Source organism: Vanessa cardui, chromosome 11 (genome assembly GCF_905220365.1).
Source record: "Vanessa cardui chromosome 11, ilVanCard2.1, whole genome shotgun sequence".
Classification (NCBI taxonomy): Eukaryota; Metazoa; Arthropoda; class Insecta; order Lepidoptera; family Nymphalidae; genus Vanessa; species Vanessa cardui.
The window spans coordinates 2,719,991-2,747,121 of record NC_061133.1 but is presented as its reverse complement, the minus strand read 5'-3'; the positions used below and the strand labels follow the sequence as shown (position 1 = coordinate 2,747,121).

Below are 27,131 nucleotides of genomic sequence, written 5' to 3'. Positions count from 1 at the left end.
ATATGAGATGAAATAGCCAGGAGGCGATCGTTTCATTCCCAAGGTGTGCTATCGATCATAAATTCATTAATTGTATAATAATAAGTATGATAATAATAATAATTGTGTACATATAACGATTGACATTTTTATTTCCACGTACACATAGTTCAACGGTGGTGGTGGTGAAAGTCTTAAAACTGATACTGAACGAGTACCACCGAGGTATTTAACAATTTTACCTACTATGTTGAATTTATAAATAAATATAAATATAAAGACTAGAAAAACCTTAAAAAATAAGAAAGGTCAATGAACTTCAACATTTATATGAAAAACATGTGACTATGTTACGACGCTTGTTGCACCATCTCAATGAAATTTAATCGTAGTCGATATCGAATGCTCCTGTAATTGAAATCAGTAATAGCAATTACAGAGAACGTTTCCAGGGTCCGATTAGATGGGACAATTATTTGTCTTTATTGTTTTTAGCTTTTAAGTCCTTACTTCGCTTGGAATGTTTTATTTAATTGGAAATATTTGGGACCTCGATGGTCATTCTTATTTAAATAGAAAGTCTTGTACGGTTATACGGACTACGGACTTATATATTTGAGTAAGACGAGCAAGTAGGCCACCTGATGATAAATGGAAAGTGAACGCAGGCAAAAGGATACAACTTATAATCTTAGTGATAGAAATGGTTTATATTTCATACAGTACCAGTATCTATGATGGCCACTAACCATCAGGTCTATCTGCATTCCTAGTAAAATTTAAAACTTAATTATAATTAATAATAATTATCATAAACAAACCATTCAACTTTATGATACTAATTTGATTAAGCTAAAATAATTGAAATATCTCGGAGAGCTATCATCTAAAGGCCATTTACGTCGAAACTAATTTGTTTCCAACCGCAGAAAGCTTTGCCATCTTAATCTAAAATGTCTTTGAGCTTTTCTATGTCCACTTTTCACTTAATGATACATGCAATCACCTCAACTGATTTATTTCGCGAAGAAAATCCACCTATTCACACGTTTCTATGCAAATTTCTAATTCATCCGTTTTCAATTACAATTTCACTTAAACATTTATCTAATAGAGCGATCAAAGTGTTGGACTTTAGAAAATATGATGAAGTACACCGCTGTATCTATTCTTTAGTCATAAATATTATTATTCATAATGGATCTATGTTTAATTTAGTAATAACGAAAACTAAAGAAACTTCGCCGGCAAAACTGGTAATAATAATAGTAACTAATGGAATACTTACTAGTATTATCCGATTACGAGCGCTGTAACTAGTTAGTTATTTTTAACGTTTAATAGGAAGGAAAGCTGGCTAAGAGGTTATTTGATAGTAAGCGGTGACCTCAGCCCAAAGACATTGACACATAAATGTATAATCATTACTATTTATTGATGCCAACACTTAGATATATGCACATACCCTTGCTCTATTAATTACACACCATTGACAAAGTTGTGTTAGAGGTGGTTTCTACACAAACTGCACGTAGAATTACTATCAATATGAATAATTACAAAAATATTCCATACATTTTCTTACCAATTAATTATTTACTTTAAATCGAAAATAAATAATTACTAAGAGTGTTTGTAAAGGATAAAACAATGTGTAAATATTGTTATATCACATAAGCACACATGTTCGGTCTTGTTTAGTTATTAGAACATACATCAACGGCATAACATGTTTATAATTCGCACTACCTTCCGCCCACGTCATCGCCCGCGTGCCTTTCATCGGCGACGACGTCTTTGTGTTTAAACATTTTATTTTGAGAATTTATATGTACATAAACGATGTTATGTGGCATTTAAGATAATATAAGCAGTTAATTTAATTGATTTTCAGAAATCTCCGAATGATTATTCATATAAAACCATAGTCAAACCAATATAACATACATTCTACCAATATTGAATCGTATTTAATCAATCTGATGATTATTAAGTATATGTATATTTTTGTCGACGGTTTATTGATTTTTATTTATTTAAAATAAGTCATTTAAAGCCGACACTCATATTTCGCTTATAATCTTAATTCTTACTTATATATTCTTACGTATTATATAACGAAACTTAGGATTGATAGATGAGTGCATGTTACTGAAACATGCCAGAACAGCTGGAGATTTGAATGAACTTTGCTTATATGTATTTAGGCCCCTCCCCCGTTCTCATTCGCTGAAGCCGCGGGAGCAAACTAGTGAAGTATAAGAATTGCTTTAAAAAAGTGCATATTTACTATTGTAATGTTTTAATATTGCTCCGAAGTAGAGTCAGCAAAATAAACAATGGTCGGTTTCTTTAAAATATTTTATATGCTTATTTACAATTTGTTTCGCGTAAAGGGGCGTAAAATTACACACCACAAAAGGATACGTTTATGATTTTACACGTAAAAAATGTCCCAATAATGAAACCATATAACGTTGGAAGTGTATACACTTGAAGCACATTAAGTATTTGTAACAGGTAACGCTAAGGCGCCAAAATACCGCTTTTGTGAAGATTTTAAAAACGCCATTTTGGCAAAAACTTTATAACATAATAAACACATCGTACTGTTACAAAACGTCAATCTTAAACGAAGAATGTGTGTTACAGAATCAACAACATTGAGTCCTATTATGTGTATCCGCCATCCCGCATTGAAATAATGGTGGAATACGCTCTAAGGCGTCTTCTCAAAATGAAGCCTTAACTTAGCCCTAAGTTATATAATACATACATACATTATTCACTTTAAAAATATGAATATTAATAAAATGTCAAGTAAATGACAGGTAACTTATCAAATACACTAAGCCCTTGGTAATCCGGTTCCTGTCTAATCCGGCGACCCCTGACATGCGCAAAGCAGAGGTTAATGGATGTACAATTGAACATGTTGCGACACGTTACGTCTCATTGTCACTTGTGACTCCTGTTGTTTTAATTTTCTTGCGACTTTCAACCATTTTATTTCTCCAAGTATAAGCTCCGTATGATAAAGAGCTCCTGGCAACTAATAAATAGAATACGCGACATTGAGGGATGAGTACAAAACAAATTTAATAAATTTTTTCCAAGCTAGTACCTATTCAACAATTTAATCCAAATTATGTTACGGTAATTAGCCATTTCATTTATCAAAATAATTTAAAACATATAAAAAGTTTGTTTACAAATAGTTTTTATATAAAAATATTTGTAGATTAGGCGACAATTTTTTTTATCTCTATAATATAATGCATTCATGGTATTTATATCATTTGATACAACTTTCATTTTTCTAATCCGATGACTGATTGAAAAATTTATTACGGCTGTTGATTAATGTGCGATCCTTGGCTGAGAAAAATAAAAGTATTTTTATCGATTTTTTTAAATTTAATCTTAAAGAGAAAGTGTTTTCGGTTATTAAGGTAATAATTTTAAAACCGCTTTATTTATGATTGCACGTGGTATTAAACGAACGTCAATTAATGTCAGTATAGTTCTTTTCAAAACGACAGCATAATAGCATTTTCCAGACAGACTTTTAATAACAAAGCTACCGTGAAGTCAAATTATGCAAATGCATGCACAAAATTTCCATCTGAATTGTATGGTGGTGTATTTAAAAATGGCCCATTTCATTGTATCTTTATATGGCAGTGTCAGTCGAACGCAGAGACAATATTTGCATAATCGGTCCATTCGGCCCAAACTCATTACCATTTTCCTTCGTCGAGGTCTAACGACACACGTCATCACGTCACAAACTTTATCAAAATACAAAAAACAGTACAGTTACATACTTAACAGTATAAAGGATTTCTCTGCTGCTCTATTCACTTTAGTAGGCGAAAATAGTAGATAGATCTTCTGTAAATCATTAATAAGATTTAGAAAACTGGTTCGTTTATTGCAGTAGCATGCACAGTTATGTATAATAAAATATTATTAAAACAAGTGTAAATAGTGCACATGCAACATTCTTTTGACATTTGATTTTTGAAGAGCCGAATTCATATGTTCCAAACGAAAGGTACTCTTGGTTGGAACATATGAAATTCAAGCCTTGTGTTTGCAATACATCTCGTTTTAATGAAAACTTAGCGCAGATCTCCATAATTTTAATGATTTCTTTCATAGAGATCAGACCTTAAAGGTTATTTCTTCACTTTTGTTTCATTACAGATGAAGACTTATTTTTATTATAACTTAAGCCTATAGTATAACTTTGATTAGTTATTTTATTTTGAAAAAAATACTAAGAAATATATATTGTAAATTAATGAAGCATACAGTGTTAAAAATATATTTAATGCAGCATATGTAGCATTTACATAACGCCCTAGGAAATAAATATATTGGAAATGAATAGTATATATACCGTATCGTGATGCGACAGTGGAAATACGAGTATCCGTCAAATGTCAATCAGAGTGTCGGGCGCGTACAACGTGGGCGGTAACTGTCTGCTATCAGAAAACGCTCTCCTAACCTTAATACATACACGGTACCGATAAAATGTTTTACAATTTATACGACAACAATTACAATAAACATTGTACGTTTCGCCAAGTTTTCTGTAAATATGAATATTATATCTTATTTACGCTTATTTATATATTTTCAGTTGCCATGGAATCAGCAAAAAGTAATACATCTTCTATACATATATTAAATTTGGAGTGTCTATATAATTAAAATAACCGTTTTCACTAAATGCGTATACTGTACAAAATAACATATTTTCAATTTCAGTCTGTCTGTTTGTTCCGGCTAATCTCTAAGCTGGACCGATTTCGACGGGAATTTCACTGGCAGAAAGCTGATTTAATAAGTCGTAACTTAGGCTACAACAATAACTTTTTTGTTGGTATGTTTTCTGCGCACAAGTCGTGAGCACAGCTAGTATATATACTGATATTATAAATAACTATGTCCGTCGCTTAATAAGCCACTGAACGGAATTAGATGATTTTTTGTAATAAAGAAATCCTTCCTGCGAAGAACATAGGATATAGAAGCCTATATCCTATGGACATATGGATTATAGACTTTATGCATGACCCTTAAACGCGAGAGAAAATGCGAGCGACAATTAGTAATTAATAAACGTATTAAATAAAAAAAATATTACATAATACTCCTTCTAAGTACCTACACTGAGTTTGCATAAATCGTTTTTCCATAAAAGCTAATTGTGATAGCGTCTAAACATTATTTGCACAAAACCATTCAGAGCATCAGGGGCCAGGGCTCATAGCTGACAAGATACAATAGTAAACGCAATTTATGTTACGTAGATGATTAAAAAAATTACCAGAGATTGAAAAAAGATTATCATGCACCCGTCAGAGGTGAACCGCAGGTCAGATCTAGAGATAGTCATTTCTATTCAGACTTCCTTTAATAAAACAGCTTTACTGAACAGATGAACGTTTGACGGGTCACGTGCTTAATGTAGCGTGAAAACTGTCTATGCTGATATATATTACGTTATTCTTTTCCTGCATTTCTATTCGGCGAAGGTTTTCCAAGTAGAATAACTAGCTGATTGAAGATGTTGCTGTTCAAGTGTGTGCGTGTGTAGGTATGTCCAATAGGATTTCCGAAGCATAACAGTGTAAACACTTCTCTGCTACATGAAGGGATGTTTCTGGGAATTTCTCGAAAGAAATATCAGTTACTCTTTATTGGATCAACTCGATGTTTGAACTTAGGTCTTTTAGTTCTGCAGCTTTGTTGAAAGCTGACCAGTGATAAAACTATCCAATGCCTGTGTTATAGATTAAGCATGAGTTAATTAAACGTTTCTTACGGAATGAGTTGAAATTAATTATATCACTAAAATGTAAAGTCAATTACATATTTAACAACCATAAAAGTAAAACCTAACAACCAAACCTATACAAGCGATTTGATTTACTTGAAATACATATTTGCAAATAATAATATGCGACGTCAAGAAAATAGCAAGCTTATATTTGATTGAAACGTTTTTACGTAACGTCTCAAAGGGACACTGTACTGACGACAATAATTTCACTTGTGCCGAGGCCTAGTAAAGTAAAAAGTAAAGTAACAGCCTGGTAAATTTGCCCCTGCTGGATTAAGGCCTCTTCTCCCATTAAGGAGAGGGTTTAGAACATATTCTACCACGCTGTTCCTAGGCGGGTTGGTAGAATGCACATGTTGCTGAATTTCGATGAAATTGGACACATGCCACATGCAGGTTTCCTCACGATGTTTTCCTTCACCACCGAGCACGAGATGAATTATAAATACAAATTAAGCACATATATATAGTAGAGCTTGCCTGGGTTTGAATCCGAAATCATCGGAATAGATGCACGCGTTCTAACCACTGGGCCATCTCAGCTCGGCGAGGCCTACGCTCTTACAATTTTACCGACAACATCTAACATTAAGTATTTTCTAAGAGCAATTGAACATGGACTATAAACTTTATTATTGTAATGTATATAAATATTGACTTGAACTTATCTTACACGAAGCATAAAACACTGAACAATAAACCAACAACGCCCACTTGACTAGAAGCGGCTCTAAAAACGTCGAGTTAAAAACACTTGTAATCCGATATCGTCTACACTCGACTTTTTACGTACTTTTACTTACAAACTCGACGGCAGCCAATAATACATGGATCTTTTTACTTAAGATCATGTTGCATGGAATTTTCAAGAATGTACATACGACCAAACAGTTATAGTATGACTGTTTGTATGTAATTGTGCTGAGTAAAGCTTCTTAAAACGCATGACAGCAGACGCAGACAATAAAGTCAAATTATACATAAATAGGTACTTCACCTGATGATTAATGGTCACCTTCGCCTCTCACACGTTCAAAATTGTTATAAATATAAGCGATCCAAGCAGTGTCAATTGCTAAACATAGGTTAAATATTCCTATACAAGACGTTGAATTTAACGAAAATATTTTTCAAATAATTGATGTCTCCTCGCCAGATTTTCCTCTGTCGCCGTGCACGAGATGATAAAAAAAAGAAATAAGATTAAAGCAAACTAGCCACAAAAAACTGAGTAGGCAAATAAATATTAGACCAACGCAAAAGCTTAATCAAAATGTTTTATCTTAAAATATCGAATACATGTCATTCAGATGCCATACTTCATTTCTACTGCGATTTGTCAAGATGAAAAAAAAGTTTAGTGATGTCAATGATGTCAAACCCAATAAAAGAGAAAGCCAAGAATAAGCGATTCTTATTATTATGTCGAATCGATTCTATCATTCGTTTATTTTTGTATCGATTGTCACCCACGCGTCCACGGGCTGTCTGATCGGTTAGGCTTATTAATACCAACCATTAGAGTCCATTGAATTCATATTACGTCAATTTAGAATGCTGACAATGTAATATATTTGCTGATTGTTTGTAATTAGAATCGATACTTTATTTAAATTAGACAAGATAGGAACATCAATTAATGCTATCCCTGTAACAATCTAAATATATATAGATCTGCTTTTATATTAAAAAAAAAAACAAATGAATCATAGGAATTCCAAATTCAAAAACAAGTTAGTAGTAGTAATAAATTATGGAAACATTTAACTTTACAATTAACATACAACGAAGCGAATATAAATATTATAAATAAAAAAAAGTAATCAATCCATATTCCATCCACAGCATTGAACTATTTTCTATTTTCAGATTAAACTCTTTGGAATTAATTAGGATATTGATCCGTTAATACTACATAATAATAATAATTAAATATGATATAAATAAACATTTATAACTTACGGCGTAAGGAATTTAGATTATACCGAGATGAAATGGCAAGAAAATCAGTAGTTACTTGTCTTCATTAATCAAATTACATTGATTGATTACATACCAATATTAATTTAAATTTATACCTCACGCTTATAAATTATTCAATATAAACTTGAATATAATAACATGCCTTATTTATCTAAGTACGTTTTAAACGTACGGTGTAAATTTTAAAACGACAATCAATGGAACGTCCATAAAAATTAATGATAGCTTAAATCAAGCGTAGTACAGTTATTGAATTACATACAGCCAAGAGAATGAATACAATACTAATCAATCTCAATTTTCGTGACATTTAAATACGTGTGTTTCAAATTAATAACAGTCATAAACTTCTGTTATCAACGAATTTTGCTTAAAATAAGACTTTAAATAAAATTCAGATGTATTAATTATAACATTTTTGTTTTAAACAACAACTGTTATTTAAAACTCAGAATTATTTATATATGTAATGACTATACGAGGTTGGAACAATGTAATCTTTTTTTTATTAAATTTACGGACGGGCATTAATGGGGACACCTACTGGTGGTCACCACCGCCCATAGATATTGGCGTCGTGATATATTTTAATACTTCCTTACATCTTCTTCATCAAACTTAAGAAATAAGATATGTCCTATATTCCTGTAGTTCACACCGGCACGCTGACTCAATGTGCCTTACAATACTAAGTGCGAATACATGTATGTATATCAACCAATATCACTAAATAAATAGTCATAGTAATAGTCGCATGGTACTAATTTTTATTATTAATTTATATTCTGCTCGGCGGTCAAAGAAAATATCGTGACGAAACCTGCCTGTGTATAGATATGAATCTGTCATATGTGCATCAACCAATCTTATTGGAGCTGCGTGGTAGAATGAGCTCAGAGCCTTTGTCACAAAAGAAGCCTTAGCCCAGCGGTGGGCCATTCTGGTGAAATTTAGGTGTTATAAAATTAATAAATCAATTCAGAGAGCTGATTTATAATTACAAATCCCTTGTTGGTTTTGTGGTGTATGCTATATATGAGTCGTAGTTCGTGAGCCCCTGGTTTCACATCCCAGGTCGAGTCGTTAAGTTATTGGGTTTTTCTATAGAAAACATTTATTAATATTGTAATTATTAATAATATAATGTTTTAATAGAATGAAAAAGATAGATGGGCGACACAAATTAGATTAAAAGTCATGTAGTTCCGTTACCGTTACTCTAACCACGTGAAGTAAAAATTTCAATGATTTTACTTTTAAAAAAAAAACTGTAATACAAGTAACTGGAACTATTAATAATGTCGAGTGTTGTCAAAAAGAGTATTTTTACATTTTAGCTCGTTTCGGTGTTGAAAGGCGATAAAATTTTCATCGAATAATTTCGATCTGATTGACACAGACATTTATGCAACTGCCGATATTACAGGCGATTTTTTCACGCATACTATAATTTCATATTAAATTGGCAACCAGCCCTATTAAAAGATATAAATATAATTTATTATAGCACTTATGATTTATGTACATAGCTTTCCACCAGTTAATTATATATAGAAATTGATCATGGTTCCGAAGATTACCTCTTACTTAGAAACAAACATTTTTTTCTCTTTATACTATTAGAATATGTGGTATACGGACATTTGTAACATAACAATACATAATTAAAAAATTAAATGTAACGTAAAACTACTCACGGTTCGTACCCAACATTGTACACGAATAGAAACAACGTTAGTCTTGAAAATTTGAATGAATTGAAATACACAACCAATATCACACAGCCAAATGTATGTATGTGTGTGTCTATATCTTGTATGGAAATCGAGGAATGCAAACTCCACGATAATTATCATTGCATTTATTCTAACATTCATTCATCGTTGTGTAATGAAAGCCTTATCTATTAATGTTCACCATATTCAAATGTATTTATAGGCAAAGATAGAATACATCATAAATACTAAGCATATCTAAGATAGGGAACGTTTATAAATTTCTCCATCGTTCTAAAAGATAACAATACGAGCACCAACAAAACTCCACATGCCTCAACTACCGTTACAGCTTCTTGTATCGGAACGCCATTTAGCATCCGACGAACAATTGTATAGCAATAAAAGCAAGACAAACGGTCTCTTTCATATAAAAGCGGTTTGCACGTCGCACTCCGAGCTGTTAGCGAGCCAATCCGATGCTCAATAAAGAAGAAGTGGAGCAGATCATTAGGGATCTTTATGTGGAACATGCAGTGTACTAAATTGAATATCACTATAATCAATGACGTGGAAAATTAAATCGATCAGTCTTTACTTTAACGCATGGGACATTCATTAGCGCTGCGAAATATATATTCGCTTTCCATCATCCATAATAATGTATACGACATTTTCACGTGTCATTTGAAACTGTCATCGCGATTTCACGCACGTATTTCCACTTTTCGTTCAGACAATTTTAAATGTGCAGTGGCATTTTAGAGTCGTGAAATTAATACGTTTTCAAGGCGGTCGAGAAATTTCTCAAGCAGTTTTTCTGTTTAAACAATTGCAGCTATCAATCGGCGTAAGCGCAGCCGTTTCGCTTCGAGATGTAAGCTGTCAGATCTGAGATAGCCGTCGAGCTACCAACAACACGACATTTGACCGACTTATCTAGCGGATCGTATTCGAAGAAATCCAACTGATCTGCCCTTTTCTTGTTAAGCGACCGGTTTTCGTTTATCCCGTCTATAAATTTCGCACGTTATTTAAAATTTTAACGGCTTTACCTATAAATGTTGTTTAGAAAGTGATTAAGCAATTTGTGTTGTTTTTTCGAATATCAAATCGCATAGCAAAAAGAGAGAAGAATCGTTGTTAACCTAAATAACCGCTAAAATAATTATATAAAGACAAAATATATCTTTATCTGTTCGAATAGTTTATAAAAGATAACGATACACATTCGCATAAGGGATATTTGCTGTTTTATTTTTTTTATTTTAAATTATTATCATATTTATATTATATAGATAGATACCTAAATGTGTCTTAATGTCCTGTAAGATTACGACAAATGATGTATGTATTTATTAGGCCAAGGTTATGCTCCGCCCTGTCTGGTCGCAGCGTAACTTTAGTGAGCTTGAAACGGGGTCATTAGGAATTGAAAAATTAGTACGATAATTAAAATAAATTATACTTTCATTGCGTGTATAGAATCACATCTAAAGACATTTGAGGAGAATGAATAAAGTCATAAGTGGCAAATGCATTTGTTGTTGATAATACCTTTAGTTTCGACCACAATTCTTAAACTTTTCCTGTATCCTACATCACATCAAGACAAAGCTTGCTTGACAAAGCATTACCTTATTTCAAAACCGCTAATTTAATTCTGGAAGTATTGCGGTTTCGCAAAAGACTATTGACTACGTAACACGAGATCCAACATATCTTTTCCGTGGCGCCACAAACAATATATTCACAATTCCATTGTTTATGGCTGACTCAGATCGCTATCGCTTCCCTACTGATGTATGATTGTATGAATAATGCCGTATCATCGTTCTGATAAATATAATCATTAGCATACTCGGGCTTTGGCAAGGAAAGTGTCACCCACGTAGTTGTTTAAGCAAATACGGCCAAAACGTGTTTGGTTTTAGAACGATGACAGATGGGGCATTCTTGTTCAATATAGACTGATCTTCTATTATGAAAAACAGTAAGAAAACAGGATCATGTAACCACACATTGCTGAGACTATTTATTTCTTGCACATAATTTGTCTCTTTTCATTTTAAAATCATAATTTTTCATTTTCTCAAGTTTTTTTGGAAGTGGAAAAATATGTATGTATAACTGGAAAAATATTTTTGCACATTGTATACATATATGAAGGTACCTATACATAAAACAAGTGCACGAAATAATTTATTTTCGTCGTCAAAATCGATAGGTATCAGACATCCAGAGATATCTTCTCATTTTTGTACAAATTTCGTTTTCCTAATTTAAAAAATATTGTAGAGAGTATTTTTAATTATAAATAAATAATGAATGGCATAACCATCTTGGATTCATAACGCAAAAATATTTCCAATTATTGTTTTATCGTTATTATTAATATGATATAGGTATTCAAACAATAAAAAGTTAGATTAGAATTTTATCAATTTAATTGTTAATTAATTTTATCGGTATATGTCAAAAAGTCGATAAATTAAAGATTTATATAACACCGAACAATGTCCGAATAAATTGAAAAAGTCTTAATGAACTCGTCACTTTCAAATGTGTTCGCGAATATAATACCACTAAGACTAATTTACAACGTTTATCTGAATATAAATTAACTTTCGAACGTTTTAAATCTTTATTATTGTCCGAGTCTTTCATTCTCACAATGGTATTCCGTTACTAATCGAACCGGCTCCTGAGTTACGCGTGCTGTTAAATCTTGTAGCTGTCTGAACAATGCGGTTTGCAGTAAAAAGTTTCATCATTCCGTCGCGTTGAGCTTCTTATCACGCTCGTCTCACCGTTAATCCCCTACAGAACTCCAGAAAAACAAGTTTTTGTTTTCATTCGTAAGATCCACAAGTCGTTTCGAAAATATTAATTTGAACAAAAACCTTATTATTATATCATGATCATATTTAGATATTTGACTTTATTGTTCGGTATTAGGTATTTAATTTTGCTTTACCTGAATATCTCTCCTTTGCTGCGGCAACCTCGTCACGGGGTGGGACAGCGGCGCCGGCATGCGCGTGGGTGGCGGCGCATATGGTCGCGGCACCGAAGGCGGGGGTGGCGGTCTCGGTCCTGACCCTACATGCCCTTGCATCTTTGGCTGCATTGTTTGCACTACTGGTGGCCCCTGTAATGTTGGACCGCCTTGCACCTTTGCCGGCCCTTGCACCTTTGATGGCCCTTGCACCATTGAAGGACCTTGCACCATTGAAGGAGCTTGCACCATTGACGGACCTTGCATCATAGTTTGACTATGCACCATTTTGGGGCCCTGAAACATCGAGGGCCCTTGAACCACCGTAACCGAGGGTACGAGTGGAGGCGGTCGCCGTTCCCGTGCCTGCTCTACCATCGCTAGATGTTCTGAGGGACGGATAAGCCGCGGCGCGGGTGGTAGGGTGCGCGGGCGCGGCTCGGGGCGCACGCTCGGGCGCGGCGGCGGCGCCGGCGGAGCGCGCGCCCGCCGACCCGCCTCCGATTCGTCCGTCATCGGTGCGCGCCAATCTGTGAACAAAAAAAAAACAATTTGTAATTTGATATTTTTTGCTTAACAAAATGATTTTAAGTTGCTTTCAAATCAAAGGAGTCATAGAACTAATACATATAGTTTTGATTATCAAATCAATATAATTTTGGAATATTTCCAATTTTGGCATTTGGCATTAAAAATAATGTTAGCTGTTTTGAGTTTCAAGTATTTCAGATGATTTTTTAATTTCTCTAAGTACATTTATAATTTATTATATATAATAATTAATCACCGTCAGCTTTATTTTCTAGCGTAATTTTTATTTGAAATGAAATCTCGCAACAACAAAGAACATGATTGTAGTTCATTACCATAACCATTGCTCTGTAATAATATTAATATCACATCCCCAAACCCGGCACATCAATCATAACATTTGATCTTGCGTCCAAATTATATAATAAAGATATAATATACAAAAAACAAAATTACACCGAGACAAGTTTGAATTTATAAATGCTATAAGGGTTCGGTATATACAAAACGGCAATAGAATATTAAAAGTATCCTCCTAGTAATCTATTAAATTTAGATTCCACCAAAGAAAAATAAATAAAGTCATTACAGTTTCAGAATAATTTCCTTTATTATTAGGTATCTACGATGACATTTAATTTTAACCAGATAAATCAATGTCTTCCATTTTAATTACCAGTTAATCAAGATAAAAATAGACTGTAAGTCTTTAATAAGCGCTAAGTTCATTTTCGCGATCAATCTTCTCTCTGATTGTGAAGTTTCAATAACTATTACTAAAAGTAAATTTTTAAAAATAACATTTATAAGGATCTCTAATAAAAGCTAGGGTCCCTATTGACAAGAACTCGAAGCAATAAAACAACGATATATCACACTATCCCACAATATAATTATATGCGTAGGATATGTGGTTATTATACCAGCGTGTCACGACAAAAACGAATATATTTTTATTTTTTTGAGTCACGAATCATTAATTTCAATATGCATTTAGAGAAGTGAAATTTAATGATATAGTTTAAAATTAATGATATTATATAATTTTACATTTTTATTAGCATTAATGTTGTTTATATTTAAATAATTATAATAATATGTTCATATACAGACATAACGCTGAATTAAATAATAAAAAAGTGTTATTGTTATATTCAGCGCCATCTATGAGCATATTGCGGAACTCGGTAGTCGCAGAGCATTTTCTCGTTTGCGTAGAGGGCGCTTTTGCGGCGACGCGACGTCTACTATCACTTTCCGTTTAAGAAATATTTTCATATTCAACTCCCATTATTAAAGTCATTTTAAGGTTTCTCATATTCCAGGAAAGTCTTTGATAGGTATATTTCAAGAGGCAAAAGTAATTCAAAACGTATTTTGCGGCACTGATCGTTACAAAATCGAACTAAGAATGACTAGTTCAAAATATTTAAAGTGATGAATTCGATTAAAATGTGTGTTTTCTAACGAGTTGTTATACTTACAATGCGATACAATTTGAAATAAAAAGTAATTCCAAAAACAAATTCATTTTTTCGTAAAAAAATTCCATAGTGAGAAGCGCCATCTATTGATATTAAAGAAATACGATCTTTATTCGTTATTATAATTTGATTTGAAAAGCAATATTTGCTCAGCTGTTTAGCCAATTAATTTATTTATTTTATATAAAAGAAAGTCACATTAACATTATCACAGTGCTTGTTCCGTTACCTCTATAACAACATCATTAAAATTATAAAACATTTTACTTGCACTTCTGCGAACTCAGTTGATAGAGTTCCGTGATTTCATGTAGTTGCATTAAACATTTTCCATTCAACAAATAAAATTAATTAAAATATTTTAATTTGTTTAGGTTAACTGAACTCGGCGGTGGTATGAATTACGCAAACAAATTAAAAGGTCTAATTGTCGGATACAATAGACAAGCAGGTACGCCTACCTCAATTTAGCCGGTTTCTTTGGGCCAGCCTGGGCCGGTTTATCGGGGTCGGCTAGAATAGACGTGGAATCAATTATGTGTTAATTAAATGCGTCCGGGACATGTCCGCCTTATCTCGGTTCGGCGAGGTCAAGGATTAGAAAAAAAAATATTTTTCTTAATTTCGATTTCTACCTACTAACAGTATGAGGAAAAAAATGTGCGTATAAAAACCTTACATGTATCTTTTGGATATTATTTATTAAAAAGCAGTGCGACGTCATTTATTTTGTATATTGAATATTTAATGAAGGCAAAATTCGAGTAAGAACCATTAACTTTTAACGTAACATTAAAAATAGTATAAATGTATACAAAACAATAGCAATGAAGACACGTTAATGTATGCTGTTCAACTGAAAACAGACTTTAATGTATGAAATTACCAATCCTGCAAAGGTGAGTTAGTGAGTTACGTGACACAAGGTCGTTCAAACCTAATCTTAGTTGGCCGCCATTACAACAATGCACTTTGTAACTCCCATACACAGGTAACAGACCCGACAATGAAGGCAAATGCACACAAACAGGCCTCACAAGATCAGATTCAGTCCAATAAACACTTTAAACAAAGCCTTTATTTATCGTATATTTTGCTACGAACCGTGTTTACTGACGGTAAATGCGTGTAACCAACAATTTATTTGTCGATAAGCGCGAGTAATTTACACAGCACGCCGATAATTGTAAAGCACTGCACTTGCACGAAAATTAGAACGCATTGTACCGATTGTTCGTCGCTATGGTGATACGACTTACACTTTTCCCTCCAAAATAAACGCATGCGCGCAAACGGTATTATTTAAGAATTTTCATTTGATTCAGCAAATAACACCTTATTATGTCGTAATAAAAACTGTTTTCGTCGAATTAGTTGCGTCGTGGGGTCGCGTGTCTTGCCCCACGCTACTCGCTCCTTTGTGATGATAGCCTGCAGAAGCAATTTTCCTTTAGACTCTATATCTACGTCGGTATGTGCGAGGGTAATTGCGAGGGAATATTCTCTCATTTCCTTCTTGCAACGAGATTGGTTTTTATATCAATTTCACTACCGGTATTGTGTTCACCGCATATCGGCTGACAGGAATAGCTTGGGTATATAAATAAAAGTTATACAATCTACCCAGAGGATATTTTACATAACTTATATTAGAATATGGGATATTCGAGTTGGATCAGAATTAGTTACGTATTACTGAGCAGATTTTATATTGCTCTATAGTTTTTAGCAAAAAACATATGAGCAATAACTTACGCTAGAGATGAAAATATATGTATTACGTGTTACAATCAAGTAAATAGTCGATTATCGTTTATTTTTGTACGGTTTATTGTACGCGAACGTCTTGAAGAGCCTTCAAAGCGGACAACTTAGATTGACCGTAATGTTAGTTCCATGCAAACCATTCAAATACAAATTACGTATTTTGTGAATCCACACTATATAGTTTATATAATAAACATGTTATTATATTAATAATTATAAATGTTAGTAAATTGTAGAGACCTTCAAGGAAAACGTTATACATCATATTCATCAGATGTAATAAGTTAAAATTTAGTGTTAATATGAATAAATGTTCACAAATTAACATAAAAACAAACCAATTCATTCAATCGATTCTTCGATCGATTACCAGAATCGATTTTTGAAGGTTTGAAAAAAAAAACAACTTTGCGAAATCGAATTTTATAAACTGTTATAATTAAACTGAATATTGTATCTACATTAGCTATTAAGATCTGGTCAGAAACGGTTGCATCGATTACCACATACTGCACATATAAATCATTCCTTGAAATACTGGTGCATAAAATCAGCTATTTTCGAGGAACCGTATCACACACACCGAAATAAACGTGTACACTAAACCGGTGATAGTTACCACTGTTTGTAAATGAGAGAGTTTTGTATTCAAAAACGATATTTCGATAAAGAAATGTATCCGTAATGAGACAGATAATACCCGAATAAACAATTCGTTCCGAGGAATTAAATTAAAACTAATGTTGTCATTACGACGGTCTCTCGAGATAAGAAACAGGAAAGATCAATGTGATCGCAGATTGTGCATTTTAATGAGATTAAAACGAAAAGGGGTTGAAATATCGCATTCTGTGCCCAATGAGATTGGAATGATTTGTTTATGCCTGACACTGTCTTGCTAAATATTAAAATAAATGTGTTTAAAAAAACAGAAAACGTTATTTTACCGTTTGGATATTATTAAAAGTTACATATAGTCGTTCGAATCGGTCGGATTCGATTCTGGGTTCACAAATTAAAAAAAAAAAAAGTTTTATATTGTAACGTTTTTTCAAAAAGAAATGTGTAAAAAATTTGAAAATATTTTTGTTTAAAAGTAGATTCGTCTTCGAACAGGACATACGCTACTACTAATTTAAGAAAACAGATTTCCGCGGACGTTGTCTCCGTACTTGTGTACCATTTATCATCATCACTATGTGTATGTATATTTTTGACATTAAATCGAAAGTTTAGTATAACTGATGACCTCGTATCTACAGAGTAGTAAAAGTTTTAACTTGGGTAAATTTTACTTCAATTCAATAAATGATTACGAAATATAATTACAAATAACGCTTACAAAATACAAACGCACTCGTTTGCGTTTCATATTAAAATTTTGCATAATTCTATTGCAGAATATTATTATTTAGTCTATAAGAAACATCTAACCAGTTTGTTGTCATCTGTATGCACGTCACAGGTAATTATCACGTAAGCCGTAGCATTAGCGAGGGTCGCCCGACCACCCCGGAGGGTACGTGGGGTGCATATCATGACACCGAGGTGAATATTTTAAATTTATATTCGCGACGAATATTCACAATGTTATACTTAACGAGAAAATAAAATTATTGGAACGCACGTGACTAGTTTCGTGATGTGATTCGAAATACGTGGTATATTATATATTTTAATTTTGTTTTGTTGTAATTTTTTTTTGTTACTAACAAAATATTTACCTTTAATTTATCTTTATGTTATAATTTATACACATAAATATAATCGAAAACGATCGTGTAATTTCTGTGACACAATATTAAATAAACCAATATTTACTAAATTTAACAAATCAAACTATTTTAATAGAAAATTGCACCAAACAGCATACCAATGTTTGGGAAAGTACTTTTAAACATGTTTGAATGTCATTGTGTTATTAATAATAAGCAGATTAAATTCTGGAGTATAACTACAGTTTAATAATTCAGTTGCCATCATTCACCCGGCCCATGCCCGGTTAGATGGCCCATGACTGCAATATAACGTATCCACCGACGTCTAATTTATTAATAAGATTTACCATTTCGTGAGTGCAAAAGCATTATCTTAATCAATATTATAATATCATCTATACTAATATTATAAAGAGGTGAGAGGTTATTTTGTATGTAGAGCTTAATTTTCGGAACGAATAATCCAAGTCTAAATATTTTTTTTTCTAGCTGAATGCTACCATATCATTAAAAATAAATTGCAATTGGTCGTAACTAGTTATAAATGTAGTGGTAATTAGTTATAAATGTATTTTTTTGTTAATATCTTGCAAGTTATGTAAAGTGACAAATGCATGTTTATTTATTTACATGTCGCACGCACAATTTCCCCAGTGAAAACGATGGTTGGATAAGCAGCCGTGTCGCTTCGGCGCAGGCGCAACAGTTATGTGGATCTGGGGTGTCCAATTATTTAAAACTTCAAGGAATGGACTTTTAAAATAAAATAACAACAATCTCTATTAGATTTTTCATATATAATGCACCTCTCAAGGATTCATGTGTGCATCTTTTAGAATTACATTTTACTACAGGAACTGAGATAATGGGTAATCTCAACCTAGATGGAAGTTTTAATTTGGTTTGTCTTTGGGAAGTCCGTCTGCAATCTATTCTTAGCAAATCTTGAATCGACATGCTATGTAGTTGATGCGTGAAAGGAGGTACACACCTGCTTTCACGCATCAACAGTGGTATACACATACCACTGCTCCACGTTTTTAATTTTCAATGTTGTCGAGTGAAATCCCTAAAAAATCTGGTCACCCTAGGTCGATCACACTGCGAATATTAAACTGCATACTTGCGACAGATGTCGCGACCTCTTGTCGCCAGTGTTTCACAATAACATACCTGTATAAAATATTATTTAACTTAAAAAAAAAACACTGCATTGTTTCTTTTATTAAAGTGCAATGGGATAGCTTTGCAAGATTATCAAGATTCAAGTTGAAAAATTCATCTGAGACGCATACATCCAAGATGTCGGGTATTGATCTTGTTACTTTTTAACAACATATAGTCAGCACGTCAAGACGGAAATAACGTAATATTGTAATGTTACGATAACAGTTTACGCAGTTTTAAGATATATTATGTTAAACGCGCTATTATATGCTTTTCAAATTAATTACGATTTACTTTAAGCACGATATCATACGATTGATTACGCGTATAAATACTACTTGTCTTATATAACGTTCCCAAATGAATACATTGTTGAAGTAACTAGTTCTCTTGTGTTATGTATAAAAAGCTTTAAACTTGCTTTATACAAAATTTCATCAAAATCTCTATAGAGGTTTCACCGTAACAGCGTAACAGATATTCAGACCGACCTCGACAGAGTTATTTTTGCGTTTATAATATTAGTATAGGTGTTGGATCAATTCCTTTTTTAATTAACTGAATGAATCCTTTCATGTTAAATCATGTTAAAGTTCTATTTTAAACATATAATTATTAATTACTTAAATAAATTCTATCTTAAGCTCTTATCTTAATGTAAGATCCACCATTAATACCTATCATCTTACTCAAAGTACTGTAGGCACGTACTCTGCTTTCGCGTGCCAAACTTGTGATTGCTTTTGGAGGCAAAATATTAATACCCCACTGACAGACAAATGACATTTGCTGTTGGAAATAGATCATAATAATATTTACATCTATATTTAAGTCAGCTTAGTAAGTAACAAACTATAAAATTGATCTTGGTATTTGTCACTGACTTAGATTGAAGACTTGGGTATTCAATCATTTTTTTATTTATACAAGATACATTATTATATTACATAATATAATATTAAAAACAGTTTTATTGAATACAACCTTTTTTAAATATTATAATATTAGCCTTATTTAGAAAACTAACAATAATAAAACCTACCAATGTAATAAAGCTCTATTGGTCGGAATAATTTTTCCGACAACTGCACCATTTATCATCATATTTCAGCCAATTTACACGAAATCTTGATGAATTATAAACTTTAACCTTCCTCGTGAATCACTTCGTCCACAAGTGAATACAGTATAAAAAATGTGTTTGGTAATTTTTGAGTGTATCGCGTGCGGGGGACTTTATTTTATATTATAATAGAATAGATAGCGTTTTAGTTGCACTGTAATCACTTGCAAATAAATATGCTTTTATAATTAGTTGCCATTTAAATTCCATATCCAATGACAGAGGTATATCATAAATACAAGAAACTTATATCTCAATATCAATAGACAGATTTTTTGGTACTTATATTTGCAACGTGACCTTTTAAGAAGGTTGCGAACCAATGGGGTGTTAAAGTTCAGCAGAGTACTTTTAACGTGAATGACGCCGCAAGAAATAGTGCATTAATAGTTTTGAGGTTTAGTTATTAAATTTAGTACCAAGGAAATATAATGTTGTAGTTATTTATTTTAAAAGTAGGATTGTCGTTCCAAATTCCGTAGCTTGCGACTTAAAGAACTATAAGGGACAAATGTTTTATGCGGCAGTGTGATCGAGCAGTTTAACGGTAGCGTTAACGACTTTGCTGCCTGATCTAGATGACCTTTTCGATTACAAAACGTAACATCACGAGTTTTGATGTAGATAATATGTGACATGATACTATAACTTTGTTGAAGCAAATACTATCTCTTTACGCGTTGATTGATATGAGGATTAAAAAAATTGGATATGCAAATTAGATTTAGTAAATAATGTTATTCGTTTCGCTCTCAGAAAACTCGTTACTTAAAGATAAATATTCAGGTGTTTGATATCTATCTTAATAAAGCAGCTGTGTAGTAATGATAGACAGCGAGATAATATTAGTGCCTTTAAAACAGTTAACATAGTACAGCCTCACATAAATTTCGCTGTAATAAATTATCAATCTCGCTAAAACGTTAATAACAGCTTCTAATTGGTTCAAATTAATGAGGGGCTTATATCCATAAATCTATCAGCAAGAGATAAATGGAATAGACTTATCCGGTCACGAAGAGCATCTTTCGGATCAGCGAGATGGTGTGAATACCGTGCAGATAGTATCGCCGTCAACCGATGGCTTCCAAGATAGGAACAAGCACGAGCTTGAACCGGAAACGAAATACCTCACCTTAACACAATACGCTTTCTCTGGGAGGTAAAAATAAAACGTTCCTCTTCTTAGTTGAAAGGAAGTTGATTAAAGATATTAAGGTTGTATGAAATTCGCCCTTCAAGTTGCAGCTGCGTATCGCTCGTTGCATTTCTGACCAGTCGGCAATATACACGTTGTAGCCATTGAGGCAGTAAAAGCTAGATTCGGTTTATGATTGCGTCGGAGGCGAGGAATCGAACGCCTTTCTCTCGAGTGCTAACAAATGAGTCGGGATGAAACAGACGTGATTTATTTATTCAAATCCGCTGCACTCTGATGCCGGTCACGTCTTTCTTTGATTTGTATTTAAGGCACGAATAAAGGTGTTGCTGATTTGAGAACTGCTTGCACTTAGCTTGTAATAAAACTCAATGGGACATTTATTCGATTTATTAAATTAATTAAATACAAAGTTAGATAAGTATTAGAAAATATATAAAAGCTAGTCCGACTTTAATAATTGTTATAGTGAAACCTAAGCATGGTCTTAGTTACCAAATAAATTGTTTGTGCACGTTTGTTGGATTGGTGATTTTGCAATAGTACCCCATTATCAGCGCCATTGGCACCATTGCTAAACAGCACTAGCCGCTAGCTCAATCCACTGAGGCATTTGATGAGCGTTGCGTTTCAAATGATTGCTTAAAGTCGAGTCACGACCGATGATAATTTGCAAGTTTGGCATTTATTTCAAAGCCAGTTTTAATTCACGCTATTGATAAGTAAAAATAATTTATTATGTCATAACTTTTTGAATATGTGAAAATCGTTATTTATGGAACGACAGCGCTTAAAGCATTGTATAGTTCGAAATGTGAGTCACACTTATCATGAAGAAACAAAAATCACGAACGGCGGAATTAGAATAGATTATGAAACTGAATCATCGAAAGCTAATTTTGAATGCATTGTATCTTAAAAGTAGGTAACAGCAGTTTTTATTTTTTACTATAAAACGATGTATATATAAACTTACAGCTTTTCATAAGTCTAAGACTTTTAAAGTACCTCTAAAATTTTTAAAATATATACTTTGCACTTAAAGTATTTTGACGAGATATTGTAGATATTCATATTTAGCAACGATCCCTGGGATATCATATATCACTCTGTTGACATAAGCATCAATACACAACATATGACAGGTATTTTTAGACGACCTCCATGGTCGAGTGGTGTGTACACCGGTTTTCATGGGTACGCCACTCTGAGGTCCCGGGTTCGATTCCCGGTCGAGTCGATGTAGATTACCATTAGTTTTCTACGTTGTCTTGGGTCTGGGTGTTTGTGGTACCGTCGTTACTTCTGATTTCCATAACACAAGTGCTTAAGCTACTTACATTGGGATCAGAGTAATGTATGTGATGTTGTCTCATATTTATTTATTTATTTATTTATTTATTTTGTGTGGCCTGTCATTTCGTCTCGATGATTCACAGTTAAAGAGCGAATGCGTCTCAATTCGAGTCTGTCGATGACCAACGAATATATAATTTCATTTTGGATAAATCATTTTAAATAACAGTCGTATTTCTTTGTCATAAACGGTAGCGAATGAAATTACTAACCTAATTAATACAGGTTTCATAAATAATATTGCAACCTAAATTTATTTATATCTATATTTACTAACTCTAACAATAAGTTTTAGTAGTCATTATAAGATTTTGGACTTTGGATTACTAGACAACAAACTAGTTAAAACCAGTTACTATTCATTATAAGTATAATAAGAACAATGATCATATGTTCAACGAGAAACTGATCAATCTAATTCTTAACTAAAATTGAAATCAATCTGTCTGTAAAAATGTGATACATTGCAGGCTGTCAGTGTTAAATGATCGTCAATTAAGTTGCTGTAATGGTAGCGTCATCTCTGTAATTATCAGCTAACGTACAATAATCTACAAGTACAGCTAAATCAACAGTTGATTGAAATATATAATGTGTGCATAACTTATGGTTCTTGAAGTTTTGTAGTCAAATCAACATTTATAATTATTAAACTAATTTCTTCATAAGACACAACCCTTCTCTCACTTCTAACCAATTTTGTACAACTTGCAAATGAACCTTAGTAATTGCAGAGGCAGCCGAAGCTCTTTGTCTGCAAATCATCTCCAACACAACAACGCTATTAAGTGATTAGGACTCACAAAGGCTTGACACGAGGGTCGATTTACAAGAGAATCGGAAGGGTTGCGTTCATTTTAAATATACATGCATAATATGTACGTGTGTGTAAATGCATGTCGATTTTATTTATTGTATGCTTTAGAATAAGGGTTGAACGACGTTCTTGTTAAGCATTTTACAATTTTTTATTCCATGTGGTAAATACGACAATTATCTTGTTATATGATACTGGATTGTACATTTTTAGTTGTAATTTAATTAGTACTAACGGTACACCAACAACATATTTTATATAAGCGTTAATATTTGTGCATTAAATAAACGCAGATGTAGGAACAAAACATAATTACTATTAAATTAGTAATACAACGATTATGTACGTATGTTACTGACCTCGGTTTCGATTACATTCAAGAGTTAAACCATTTATTAGGATATTCTTTAATGTAATATATTTAATTTGTAAGCCGATTTTGATTATTCTTTTGTAATTTAAAGGTTTAAGTTACCTCGAGAGTGAAGTGTAATTTTATATGGTCACTATATTAAACTTTAACAACAAAATTAAGTTTGTTAATATTAAGTTTTTTATGTACCTAATAATCATCTTTATATTATTTAATACTTTTTAAGCTATCATGAGCGTGTGTGTATGAATATACAAAGATTAAAGATGCGTCTACATAAATAGTAGTTATGTAGAGTATTGTTTATTATTCATATTCTCAAACATAGATGATATAAAATACTTATCAATGTATCATTTCTAACATAGAGTTAATTTGTCACACATAAATTAATAAAACACTATTTAATAAAGAGTAAGTAGAAAGTAGATTTATTAATATGCAACTTTTTGACACACTAGATATATTTAAATGGAAAGGATTTCAACTACATTTATTTTATACCGGATGGGATTTTAGGAAGTTGAAATGATGTTGCTTTTGTTTACTAAGCGTACTAGGTACTGAGAAATTACGGTACGACTTACCTTGAAAGTACAGAAAACAAGTCGATATAATTGTATTGCATGATGAACTCGACGGTATTTAGTCCTTCCGAGAAATGTTTACCTGACTTTACATTTCAAGAACAGTCACACATGAAGGAAATATGTGAATACTTGTTTTAATTATTACGAAATAGCAGCAGTTGAAAGTTATTATATTATCGAAACGTCAAATATGTACATATATGAATATATTATAATTAATAGTTTTATTTGTATGCGTTAAATCTGAATTAGTCGTCGAAAAAAAAGATTTTAGAAACGCTAAAGCTTTTACCAGAATTATAATTCACAAATGTATCGTAACGAAAATGAAAACAATTTGAATAATATATTTATGTATTATTAATTAGATATGGTATGGCAACAAAAAAGTGTTTAATTGTTTTGGGTCAATTGTAGAACTTGATACAAAACAGCTGCACTTAAATATAAGCTCGCGAATTCGAATTTTAATAAACATAATTATAAAATTACTTTACAATCAATATGATATAATTACTTTGATTAATATAATGAATTAAATCATCTCTTTGACTGAACTCGTCTATTGTTACCGCTACTATTCGCTGTTCGATTGCCCTGCGCAGGCGCACCCGTATTACACCGTTATCATTAGCTCGGCTGACTCGCGTTACAATTATCTCACTAATGTTGCACAAGCTATTTCTATGTTCACTCCTATATACGGAACTTAATGATACAATTATATATTTAATAATATTATGTTATATGCAAAATTTGTATTTATTCAAAGTATAATCAACCGCAAAATAATTATTATTCATATTTATGGTCACGTTTCATAGTATTACGAAATTATAGGTCTTTAAAATGGCAATAGTAGTATAGTTTTATGAATATGATCAAACAATTCGATTAGAATTATTAACCTTGTAATAACGCACTCGATATAGGACGTAACTCGTTCGGAGCATGTATTATCAGCAAGATATTATATAATTTCCTCGCAACATAAATTGCTGAGTTTCAATTTTATTCGCATCAAACAATATTATCAAGAAAACATAAAATTGAATTGAGTTCACAGAAACAGATGCTTGTGAGATCGAATTCGGACTTAAGTGAACTAAACTATTAAAATAAACAATTCATTACTTGAATTATCAAATAATTTATCGAAATATATTCTGTACCATTATTAAAAAACACATTTTATTCAGCCAATTATTATAGACCCCTTTATATGCATCTGACCCTTTTATCCATTTCTCCTTTGGATTAGGAACCTAATATAGGTATACAATGCTTTATTGTTAATGATACATGTTTTCCTTTACCACAAAAACTAGTTTCATTAACACATCAATAAACTAGCGATCCCACTGGTAAAAGTATTGCATTCAAAGCTCTGTCCACAACATTAGATATTACAAAACGAGGTACTCCTTCTGCGTCTGTCTGTCTATTTGAACGGAATGAACTACCGAAAGGATTCTCAATAAGATTTCACTAGTTGACGGAGTAAGGCGTTTGTATAAATTGACTAATGTGACTACGAATTTTAAGATCCACTCCTATACTATACATGAAAAAAAAGCGTGGAATTAATAACTGTTGACTTCCAAGCAGGATATATTAATTTAAATTATTGTGTTTAAATAACATGACTTTGTATTTTTTTTTAATGTTAAAAAATAGTAACTACTGAGTTTCTTGCCGGTTCTTCTCGGTAGAAGCTACTTTCCGAACCGGTGGTAGCTTCATTGTTAAATGAAGATTCCAAAGTGCTTGCAAAAGCCTACTTGAATAAAGTTTATTTTGATTTGATTTGATTTGATTTGACTCCTGCAAAGACGGGTTGTTTAGGTAGGAATACAAACAAGGAAGAAGAATTTGACTAACAATTGCACATGTCTTACATCGAGACTAGACTCGACCGTAGTTATTTTATCGATGACCAATCTATTACCAATCGATGAATCAGGTTTCCGTAACTGACGGTCGTCTAATGAAGCCGTAAGCAAACCGCCCATAGATATAATGATCATAATGAGCTCGTCATTACTAGACAATCTGATTGGCATGATCGGACCTTTGCGGTAGGAGCACGTGGACGTCGAACAACTAATTATATCGGATTGCGGTAAGTTATTGACGTTTATAACTATACTCGCCGCCCTGTGTTGCATTCAACTATTATTTACTACAACTCGCGCGCCATCGCCTTGGTAGTACAAGGACAGAAACCAGCATGGAAGATAGTACGAGTTCGAATCGAATAATGATTTTTTTATATTGTTAGATGTAAACAACGTTGAACTATTGTTTTACATATGTCACCCTACCCGTGTGTTGTAAAAATTCGCTTTCGTCATTTCGTAACGCGACGGAAAAAATATAGATTCAAATATTTGTTGCGACGTGAATTGTGTCAAGATATAGTAGCAGGTTTTAATACAAAACAAATCAGAGTTACAGTTATGTACAAAAACCGGATGATTAAATATAAGAAAAAACAAATTTAAAAAATGTCAA

At 32.5% G+C, this 27,131-nt stretch overlaps 1 protein-coding gene across 9 annotated transcripts in view; it reads right to left on the bottom strand.

Annotated features, from left to right (window-relative positions):
• LOC124533471 (rho GTPase-activating protein 21-B) overlaps positions 1–27,131 on the bottom strand; it is a 318,636-nt gene that overhangs the window by 236,659 nt on the left and 54,846 nt on the right. For all 9 annotated transcript variants that reach the window (XM_047108770.1, XM_047108765.1, XM_047108766.1 and 6 more), the window contains exon 2: positions 12,512–13,062. In XM_047108770.1, coding sequence (XP_046964726.1) covers positions 12,512–13,048 — 537 coding nt within the window. In that variant the 5' untranslated portion in view covers positions 13,049–13,062. The remainder of the gene's footprint in view (positions 1–12,511; positions 13,063–27,131) is intronic.